The 11,618-nt window shown below is 41.9% G+C and overlaps 1 protein-coding gene across 5 annotated transcripts in view; it reads right to left on the bottom strand.

Annotated features, from left to right (window-relative positions):
- Abcc9 (ATP binding cassette subfamily C member 9) overlaps nucleotides 1-11,618 on the bottom strand; it is a 114,842-nt gene that overhangs the window by 92,705 nt on the left and 10,519 nt on the right. For 4 of the 5 annotated variants that reach the window (XM_029534935.1, XM_021188210.2, XM_029534936.1 and 1 more), the window contains exons 6-8: nucleotides 6,013-6,179; nucleotides 4,034-4,276; nucleotides 1,440-1,622 (exon numbers count right to left, since the gene is read on the bottom strand). In XM_029534935.1, coding sequence (XP_029390795.1) covers nucleotides 1,440-1,622; nucleotides 4,034-4,276; nucleotides 6,013-6,179 — 593 coding nt within the window. The remainder of the gene's footprint in view (nucleotides 1-1,439; nucleotides 1,623-4,033; nucleotides 4,277-6,012; nucleotides 6,180-11,618) is intronic. The other variant, XM_029534934.1, reaches the window with a different exon arrangement.

Consider the following 11,618-nt stretch of genomic DNA (forward strand, 5'->3'; position numbering starts at 1 on the left):
CCTTCCTCCTCACCCTCCTCTTCACCTTCCTCCTCACCCTCCTCCTCACCCTCCTCCTCACCCTCCTCCTCACCTTCCTCCTCACCCTCCTCCTCACCTTCCTCCTCACCTTCCTCCTCACCCTCTTCCTCACCTCTCTTTATCCCCCTCCTTTCCCTTCTTCTCTTCCTCTTCCTCCTCCCCTCCTCCCCCTCCTCCTCCTCTCCCTCCTTCCCCCTCCCTCCTTTCCCCTCCTCCTCCTTTTGTAATACTCAAGTGAATAAAAATGTAATCATCAATGAAGGGTAAGACTCTAAGCTATTTTTGTGGCTTCAGAGTGGCCGTTCTAACTGCAGGGAAGCTCACCAAGATGGATAATTTGGGACTCGTCAATGCTTGTTTGAATAGCCAACAACAACAACGACAACAACAGATGTATGAATGCTTGTCAATAGGATGTGTTTTTATAAAGTCTATTAAAAATATGCTTCTGTTTCCTTCCTTATCTGTCTTGAGTGTGCATTTGAATCTCAAGTCCTATCCCATCTTCTTCTTTTGGCCCTGCAGTTCAGGTGCAGACTGCCAATAATTAATTTCTGCACAAAGGTCCTCACCACAAATGGTGCTTATTAAATATTTATAAGCTTCAAATCCTAGAAATATTTTTTTGGAAAAATATATTCATTGAATATGTGTGTGTGTGTATGTGTGTGTGTGTGTAATTTCTCCTAAAAGAAAGAAATTTTCAACTTAAAAACCAGTAAATTCCTCGATAAATAAGCATACATGAATTGTGCATTAATAAAAAGTGACAATAATCTTCCAATAACATGTTTCTTTTCAAAAGTACCATGAACCAGGCAGACAAGATGGCTCAGCAGGTGAAGGTTCCTGCCACCAAGCCTGATGGCCTGAGATCAATCCCAGTCCATGCAGTGAGAAGAGAGAATCTGCTCCTACCCCCATAAGTTGTCATTGACTTCCACATGTTAGCTATGGCACCCACATGCCCACACACTGACGTGATTTCAGTAACAATGTTGCCCATAGGCTCATATGTTTAAGTAGTTGACCTGAGTTGGTGGAACTGGTCAGGAAAGATGGGGAGGTGTGGCCTTGTTGGAGGAGGTGTGGCCTTGTTGGAGGAGGTGTGGCCTTGTTGGAGGAGGTGTGTCACAGAGAGCAGGCTTTCAGGTTTCAATAGCCCATGCCATTCCAAGTTAGTTCCCTCTCAGTCTCATGCTTGCGGATCAAGATGTAAGCTCTCAGCCACAGCTCTAGCACTATGCCTACCTGCCTGCTGCCATGCTCCCCACCATGAGGATCATAGACACACCCTTTGAAACTGTATACCTACAATACATTCATTCTTCTTTAAGTTTCCTTGGTCGTGGTGTCCTCACAGAAATACAAAAGTAACTAATACAAACATAAATAAAAATTTAAAAGCATGCACTTACTCTCGTTGTGTTAGTCTTTTCATTTACTCGCTGGACTATTCCAGATATACAAAGAGGACCAGCAAACCCCAGCAAGTCGGCCAAGTACCGGAATGTGCTGCTCAGCAGGATTGGTCTCCCAAAAGCTCTGTACATGGCCAGCCATATGGAGGGAGTCCGATTCGGATGATCGGCAGCCTTTTTCTGAAACAAACAATAGACCGAAGTAAAACCTTAGGACAGCAGCTGACCTCCGCAGCTGAGATGTGCTCTCTGAAGTCTCAATGATAATTGTGGAGACTTTGGTGTAACCTGGGAAAGTCTGCATCCTTGCATTTTACAAATGGTAGCTACTGGATCCGCCACAATGAAACTGATACAAAGTAGTGTACAAGTCAGTTCTACACCTCTGTTCTTAGTCGCCAAGGGACAACACGGGATTCTTAAGGACAAATTCATGCTGTTATAGGTTCTAATCACGTTTCCTTTCAAAACTACTGTGAATAGGGCAGACATGATGGCTTAGCGAGTAACGATGCTTGCCACCAAGCCCGGTGAGCTGAGATCAACCCCAGGATCCATGTGGTAAAGAGAAAGAACACACTTCTACAAGTAGTCCTCTGATCTTCACGTATAAGCCATGGCATGAGCATGTCCACACACAAACACACTATAGTGATTTGAATAAAAATGGACTCATGGACTCATGTGTTTGAATGTCTTGTATTTGTAAGTGGTTCCCAATCACACTCCTGTAAGCTAAAATGGATTATCGCACATCATTTATCTTCCACATTTTCTCAGCTTCATAAAAAGGAGTCAGTTCATTTTTAAATTTTTGGAAGCTGTGTTTGAAAAAGGAAAAATGGATACATGCTTAAGGTAACCATTGACTCACACATCGGTCATTGTTTGTAAAGACTTTAAGACCTGAACATCGATGGTGACACAGAAGCCAACTGTACTGGCTGGTTTTGTGTATCAACTTGATACAGGCTGGAGTTATCATAGAGAAAGGAGCTTCAGTTGGAGAAATGCCTCCATGAGATCCAGCTGTAAGGCATTTTCTCTATTAGTGATCAAGTGGGGAGGTCCCCTTGTGGGTGGTGCCATCTCTGGGCTGGTAATCTGGGGTTCTATAAGAGGGCAGGCTGAGCAGGCCAGGGGAAGCAAGCCAGTAAAGAACATCCCTCCATGGCCTCTGCATCAGCTCCTGCTTTCTGAGTTCCAGTCCTGACTTCTTTGGTGATGAACAGCAGTATGGAAGTGTAAGCTGAATAAACCCCTTCCTCCCCAACTTGCTTCTTGGTCATGATGTTCGTGCAGAAATAGAAACCCTGACTAAGACACCAGCTCAATATGGTGGAAGACTGTAGGGCTGGCTTAGCTGGTAAACTGCTTGCCCTGAGAGCCTGAGGACCAGAGTTCAATCCTCGGTAACCACATGAAAAACGCAAGGCATGATGAGTCGGATTCCTAACACTGAGCAGACATCCCTGGTGCTTGCTGGCCAGCAGCCAATCCCATGTGGGCTGGAGGTGGAAAACCAGAAAAGTGACTCAGGCCCATTTGTAGCAACCTTTTCCTGCAATAGCAGTTTCAAAACACAAGGTTCTGAAACACAAAATCATCTTCATCATTTACCATAAACACTTAGTTGATTTTCTCTTAGAACTGCCAAAACCCTCTAACAGATTCAGCATGCATAACTCCATCATTATGAATAGCAACATTGTAAAGATGGTTGCAACAAAAATACATCTAGAGTTGTGTATCCCACCCAGGACTACTTAGAATAGTAACAGGACAAATTTCAAACATCCAAATATGGGAGTGAGGAGCTAATGGGATGAAGATACGTTGTATCCGTGAATGAATTTGTCAGAGAATAAAGCAAAGGTATCAATAGCTCATACATTTTAATTCTTCTCAAGTATCTTGTGAGTAACTTTTCTAAGTATGATAAAAAATAGCCTATGTTCATTAATAACCATTTTAAAGAAATCTCACATAAATTATCAACACACATTGGGTTCTGTGCTTCAAAGTTTAATTTGAAGAGTTTCTAAGTTTGAAGCATAAACATTCTATGATAACAGGTTAGTTACACGGGATCATTCAACTTCAGATTCTATATACATGGGTGTTGTGCTTTCTGTGTGTATGTGGACTATGTGTGTTCAGTGTCCTCCAAAGTCAGAAGAAGACATTGAATCTCCTGAGAATGGAATGTCAGGTGGTTGTGAGCTACCCAGTGGGTGTTGAGAGTCAAACTCAGGACCTCTGGAAGAGCGGCTGGCGCTTTTAACCACTGAACCATCTCTCCAGACACGGGGTTTATTTTTAATGTGTACTTGAGCACATGTCGCAGAGGAAAACAGTGCCCTCAGAGTCCCTCCTCATGTAATTAGCGACAACAATCATGCCATCTCTTTACTTCATTAGCCCCTCCTCTTTGTCCTCAGAGTTGTAATTAACAGAAAGCCAAACTACTGGATGAGACAGATGGAGAAGGCCTACTTCCCCTTGGCAACAGATATTATTTGAGCTTTGTACTTTGGTATTCACCAGGCCTGTTCTGTGTGGTTAGGGGTGTATAAGGCAAGTGCTGTCACCTTCTGCTCTTCATAGGCTTCCTTTAGGCAGACATAATTTGTCACCGCCCTCATCGCTATCGGCAACTTTCCAATCGCCTTCAGATCAATAGGCTTCTTGTGAGCTGATATGATAAGTGTGTTCATCCACCAGTAAGTAGCTTTGGACAGTAAATTCACAAATGGCTGGAGGAACCTCACGCCCAGGTCCTGGAGGTCTTCTGGAGGCTTCACTTTCTGGGGATTCATGAAGAAAACATATCTCTGCGGGTAGGAAGAATTCCACAGTGTGACCATTAGCCTACTTCTCTCTCCCCAGATTAAAAATGAAACCACAACCCTTTCTACATTTTCATTTAAGGCAGCCAAAATGTGTGTTTTAATTTCTGATTCTTTCCACTGCGCTCTGAAATATCCTTTGCAATGTATCTTCTTTGTTCTCCTTATTTTAACCAGCAAGTTGCCAGAATTTCACATTGAAATCACTTGGAGACAATCCTGAAAAATTAATTAGACTTTTAAAAAGAGCTTGTCTTTATCCTATGATAGGGTTAAATTACTGAAGATTGTTTTATCGCTGAGATTTTAACACCATTATTGAATCACATAGTTTGGCTGATTTAACTGTTTACTGTCCAGTTTCACTGCGATTTATATCTTTCTACTCATAAAGTTTTTGACAGAAATAAATATTGAAAACATGCTAGTATTATAGAGTCTCACACTGTGACTGACAGCATCAAGAACAGAGAGTACAAAATACTGAAAACACAGGCTTCACATCTTAACTGTAGTCCTAACTGCTCTGTTTTGGACATGGACCTAAAGTTACCACTATAGAAGCTTCATCAGAGAAATGAGCAGAGTAGATAAACCTTATTTTCTCTATAATGATCAACTTCAAGACTCATGTTTTGATGAACTCAGATTTGCCTTTACCAAATCATGGATGGAGAAATCTATGGATGAAGAAATCAATCACTACCTGTGAGAGCTTAAATATAGTTTTGGTTCACACGGATACTGAGAAGTGAGTGGGTGGTATAAGTGGGAATGAGCACACACACAAACACATACACTCATACACAAGCACTCACACATATAGACACACACTCACACATACACACACACATGCACACACACGCACATGCGCACACACACGCGCGCGCTCACGTATACACACACACATGCACACACACACGCACACGCGCGCACACACACGCGTGCATGCTCGCGTATACACACACATGCACACACACACGCACACGCGCACACACACACACGCGCACGTGCTCGCGTATACACACACACACACACATACACACACACACACACACACACACACACACACACACACACAAGCTAATAGAGTTGAGTACTTGGTCCCAAAGTGGTGCAACTACTTCAGAAGGATTAGGAGATACAGCTTTGTTGGAGGTGTGTGCCACTGAGGGTAGACTTTGAGATTTCAAAATACTGTTGCCATTTCCAGTCTCTGTCTCTGTGTCTCTCTCTGTGTGTGTCTCTGTGTCTCTCTCTGTTTCTCTGTCTATCTCGGTCTCTCTCTCTCTTACTCTCTCCTTCCCTCTCCATCTTTATTTATCCATCTATCTATCTCTATCACTATCTGTTGTATGATTGTGTATCAAGATGTGAGCTCTCAGCTACTGCTCCAGAGCCATGCCTGCCTGCCTGCCTGCCTGCCACCATGCTCCCACCATGATGGCCATGGACTCTAACCCTCTGGAACTGTCATTAACTCTAATGAACCTTTCCTTCTATAAGTTGCCTTGGTCACAGTGTTTTATCAGAGCAATGGAAAAATAACTAAGACTAATGTCCTGAAATTCAGTGGGTATTTTAATTTTATGTTTACACACATAGATTGCATATCCTCCCCACTCCCCTCTAGTTAGACACTATTTAATTCCTGAATGTCTGTAATCTTTAATGCTGAGGTCTTCACTGGCAGTCATCACACAAATGCAATTGGTACTCACTCTGACCCGGATGACATTGATCTCCACAGCCATCAGGAGCCCATTCAAGATGACCATCACTCCTGTGATGCAGAAGCGCAGGTCTGACACTCCCCACCCCAACTGCCAGTATTTGACCAACTTTATCGTCTTTGTAATAAAGGCCATTACCCAGTACAGGAATAAAGCTGCAGAAAGAGAGGGGGATTGGATGTCAAACTTCACTAATACTAAACACAAACATGTTTTAAGTATTTCATTTGCAAATAATGTCTTCAATAGGAAACAACATGTATGCTTAAGTGTGCATTGTGGGTTTTGAATTGAAAGTATGACATAAGGGCCAAGGTTCAGTCCTCTGCATGTGGATAGCCAATTTCCCTCAGTCCCTGTTACTGAAGAGATTGCCTTGTTCCCGTGTGTTTCTGTGCCTTTGTGCAGAATCGTGTGGCTGTAAGAGAAAAGCATCATTTCTAAACTTGATAACCTCTTCCAGTGGCCTGGCTCTTTTGAAACCAATGGCATGCCAATTTGATTACTAGAGCTTTGTGGCATCTTTTGAAGTCATGTGATGTCCCTGCCTTGCTTTTTTCTCAATACTTATTCAGTTATTTGATATCATTTATTTAGTCAGATGTGAATGAGAACGGCCTTAGGGTTTTGATGGGGGTTTCATTGAATCTATAAATTGCTTTGGAGCGTGTCAACACTTTGATCATATGATCCATGAAAGTATAAAAATAAGTTAGAAATATTGAGGGTTTCCACTCCAATCACATGTGATAGGTGGGAAGCCATAAGGAGATATAAGGATAATCTGTTGCCTTCAGGATTTGTGGGACTCTGTGATATTGTCTCCAACCTTGTTTCTCAAGACCTTCAGTTATATGAAGAATTAACAAGTCAGTCTCTGTGTAATCTATTTGTTAGGTGGGCTCGTGGTAGTTCTAACTGTGTGTGGATCATTATTTGCATGGAATCATCATGGGATTTATCCAGCTGTTCAGTCGGGATTCTGCTATACAGAAAGCCTTTAAGAGGAAAGTGACTCTCCTTAAACAAATAGTCTTAACCAGCACAGTGGTTTGCAGGGCACAGAGGAGAGCAATGACCCGGAAGTCATTGTCCTTGACTATGTATAAAAGATGGATGGAACTCTTCATCCCATACTACCACAGCCAGCATTGTGCCATGAATTCCAGTTATGAGCAACAAGATCCCTACACCTCTTTGGAAAAGAAAGTAGTCCACTCTGTATAGGTCATTACAAGTGAATACGGGATAAAAACGCAGTCTATAAGCACACCAAACAATCCAGCTGGGCAAGACTTGGCAGAAACAGAATGGTTCAAGGTGCTCTATCCTTCCTCACTGAAGCAGAACTGAGCATCAGCATCGGAACTAAACATATATCAGGTTATATTTTAGCTTAAGATACACAGATAAGGTTAGATTCAGGGGAAAATAGCAGACCAAATGATCCAATGTCTAAAGAGGGTCCTACTTAAATACTAGAAACAGGTTAAAGATAAGTGGTGGGGAAATGCAAAAAAAAAAAAAAAAAAAAAAGCAGGAAATGTAAGACCCTGAAGAAGTTGTGCTAACTCCAAGCCAAGTACACTTCAAGATGGAATGTTAGCTGGAAGGGAAAATGTCCCTAATAATGACAAAAGGGTCCATTTTTTCAATCAAATTGTAAACAGCCCAATTGAAACTTGAAGACCTTGACGCTATCAAGCATCTGATATTATTTGATGTTTGTGAAATGATTAGATATTTGTCATTATAAATGCCACTCACTACCTTCAGACTGTACATCCACTTTCACTGACCACGGAGCTGGTAATTAGGAAATGAGGCAAAAATAACATTAAAATAGGAGAGAGATAAGCAGTAGTCAAGACAATTATTGCACAAGCAGCCAGTGTGAATTCTGGGTTTCAGATTCCCAGAACCATGTGAGTACTGAGAGGCCTCTCCGAACCACCTGTCACGCCAACACGCAGAAGGCAGAGACAGGGGACCCTGGAGCAAGCTGGCCAGCCAGAGCATGTGTGAGTGTGAACTCCTGGTTCACATGAAAGACCCTACATCAGGGAACAAAGTAGACGAGCAAAAAGGATGATTTTTTTAACATCCACCTGAGGCACCTATACATATGCATGTGCATACTTATGCATCTGTACCTGTACACACAGGTACCCACACACATATGAACATGTATGCACACATGTATACCATACAAACAGGCACATGAATAAAAAAGGAAGGAAACAAAACAACAGAAATCATACAGAGTATGATTGTATTCAAGTCATAACGTAATTAGACGTGGTGCCACATGACTGCAATCTCAGAACTTTGGAGACTTGGACAAGAGTATGAGAAGTTTAAGCTCAACCTTGATTACATGCTAAAACCCTGGACTACAATGCTAAAACCCTGCCTCAAACACAAAGGGGAAAGGTCAAGAATGAGACTGGAGAGACAGCTCAGAAGTTAATAGCACTGGCCGCTCTTCCAGAGGACCCGGGTTCAATTCCTAGAACCCATGTGGTAGCTCACAACCATCTATAGTTCCAGTTCCAGAGGGTCTAGTGTCCTCTCAGGCACACACACGATACATAGCATGTGCCACCAAAGTACCCCTACACATAAAATAAAATTTTAAAACAGAAGTGTTACATTTTTAAAATAAGTCTAGAACCATGTCTGTCACCTCTGAATGGCTGCTTAGTGGATGACAAAGACTTAATATTTTAAAATAGTTCCCACACTTCTCAGTTTCCACATGCTCTGAGTCCAAGCATTGGTTATCTGGATTCTCTCACCAAAGGGCAAGCTGCGTGATGACAGGGGCTGGAGGGTCAGCCCAGGACTGGCTGACTTTGAACTTCTGTCCTTGCCATTCTTTGTTGGATCCTCCTTGACCTCAGGAGACTATGACAGACTATGGATATGGAGCAAAGACACAGTACTGTCCTCTATTCTGTCTGCTAGATGTCCCTGAATGTTTAGAAATTAAACCAAGTATGTCTAACCCATGTGAAAGGTCAGTTCCTATGCACACTAGAGAATATCCCAACTTAATTATAACAAAAATTCTATTACCTTATGTAAAAATTAAGAAAAATACTAAACTAAGAGTAAATATAAATACTATAATTTTAGATGTTTAGTTCTGGGAAGGTTCATATCAGTGTTTCTACCTTAAAGGGTAAGGGAAGGAGGACAAAGAACAGAACCTGAAACAGAAAGGCAGTCGACGGAGAGTGGGCAAGAGTGCCACCCACAGTGAACAACCAGCGAAAGGAGCACACTCGGGAGAAAGCAGGGCAAAGCTGACTCTTCCACAGCATTGCAGCACACTGGTAATTCTCTGGCCAGACTAGACAAAGAGGGAGAATAAACACCCTGTGTTGGGAATGGAGGCGGCCCTGGCTCTGTAGTCTACATCTGTGAGGAGGATAGCCAGGGGCAACTACATAGGACATTTGATCTGAAAACTCAGATCAAAGGGGATTGCTTGGAACTGATGGGTGTGTACCTGAAATAAAACAAACCTTTTGCTCTAAGGGCATCTTTTACAAAACTGGTTTTAAATGGATCACGGTTCTAAATACAAAAATTTAAACAATAGACTTATCAGATAAAACACAAGATAGCAGCAGTACCAATACGAAAATGTTAGATAAGCCACAACATGTCAAAATTAAAATTTTCTGCTTAACAAGAGACTCAGTTAAAGAAAGGAGTTTGGATGCTCCAAATTCAGATCTCAGAGAATACATCCACGACCGAAAGATAAAATTCAACTGGTTAAAAATAGAACAAAACCTATCAACAGCCACTTTAAAAGGATATTGAGGATGACAACTTGACACCTTACAAAGATACCAGCCAATGAATTCATCAAATGACACTTGGCACCAGCAGGCAACAGAAAGATGCTCATTCAAGCCACCGGGGAGTCACTAGTGAACACCAACCAATATAGCTGTGTTAGGTGGACCAAGGTCACCAAGGCTGTGTCCACGTGGAACAAACTGTTAGTGAAAATATAATGTGATTTGGGCCAACATCTTTTGGTTTCTTACTAATATAAACATGTATATACATATACCTATGCCTGTCCTCTGGCCCAGTAATCTCTCCTGAGGTTTTTACCCTAAATCAATAGATTCCTGCATTCACAAAACTCTTCACAACAGCCTATTTGCTTTCATGATAGCCCAACTCTAGACACAGTCTAGGTGTGAATCAATAACACAGGGTAAAGGTGACATGTTTGTACAGAGGAATATTACACAACAGTTGATTTCAAGAACAAAATCCAATCCAACTGAACTCCTAACGAGCCTCACAGAATCAGCTGAGGGAAAGCAGCCTAACTTAGAAGCTAGACTGACTCAGTCTGTCGAACACTGGAGAACAAGCCAGTCTCCGTGCGGTGGAGGAAACCAGGATAGGTATTCTCTCTGTGCAGATGGAGGGAAAGTGAGAGTAGTCTAAGAGGGACAGAGAATGCATACATGGCTGGGGGCTATGCTGTACCGGGATGATGGTGCTCACATTGGACAACCCAAGGCCTCTTGGTCTCAGGTATGCACATTTTAGTTCACGAGAACTATAGACAAAGATCTAAGCCTAGTTAGACAATGTGTGTGTGTGTGTGTGTGTGTGAATAAAGAATAGAAAATATATGTATATACCTACAGATAAAGTTTTGTCTAAAACAGAGTATGCAACTTTTAAATCACGAGAACTGTAGACAAAGATCTAACTCTAGTTAGAATATATATTGCATATATACAAAATATTAGTTAGTTTTATATGTAGTTAGCTATAAATAAACTATATGTAGTTATAGTTATAGTTATACATGTATGTGGATAAAGAATAGAAAAGTAAAGATTTGTCTGAAACAGAGTAAGACCTAAATTGATATTTTCTAGGTAGTGGGTGAATGAGTATTTGTACAATTCTTTCAATTTTTGGCAGGTTTGGGAGACTTCATAAATTTGTAATTGAAACAAAATTGCAAGTTCATGATTTTAAAATGATCATTTCTTTCTGAAATGAAGTATTTCTCTTGAAACAAGTGAAAGCATTTTTAATGCTATCATCCTTCATTTTAGCAATAAAGTAACACCCTCTTTCAGACCTACATAATGATTGTGCTTCAATTTTGATTTAAGCCCTTAGATATATTGATTAACTGTACATTGTCTTTCTAGTTTTAGTCTGCAACTTAATTATACAGTTTGAATTTTTCCTTTTTTGTTGCCAATTAGAAAGTCAAAGTTAATTAGAGGTTAAAGGAGATGGAAAGGCTAACTGGAGAACCCTAGCCCTGTTGCAGGCAGGAGGGGCGGAGCTTTGAAGAGCTGTTCCTCTGGACTGTGACTTTGGACTCCCCCCACACCCCGGGGCTACAATGTTTCTGCTGCAAGGAGTCTTCTGAAGACTCACCAGCAGCTCCAGAGCAGAGCCCATGGCGCCAACAGAGGATGGGAGAGCCCATGGCGCCAACAGAGGATGGGAGAGCCCATGGCGCCAACAGAGGATGGGCGAGCCCATGGCGCCAACAGAGGATGGGAGAGCCCATGGCGCCAACAGAGGATGGG

The sequence above is a fragment of the Mus pahari genome, chromosome 2 (assembly GCF_900095145.1).
Source record: "Mus pahari chromosome 2, PAHARI_EIJ_v1.1, whole genome shotgun sequence".
NCBI lineage: Eukaryota > Metazoa > Chordata > Mammalia > Rodentia > Muridae > Mus > Mus pahari.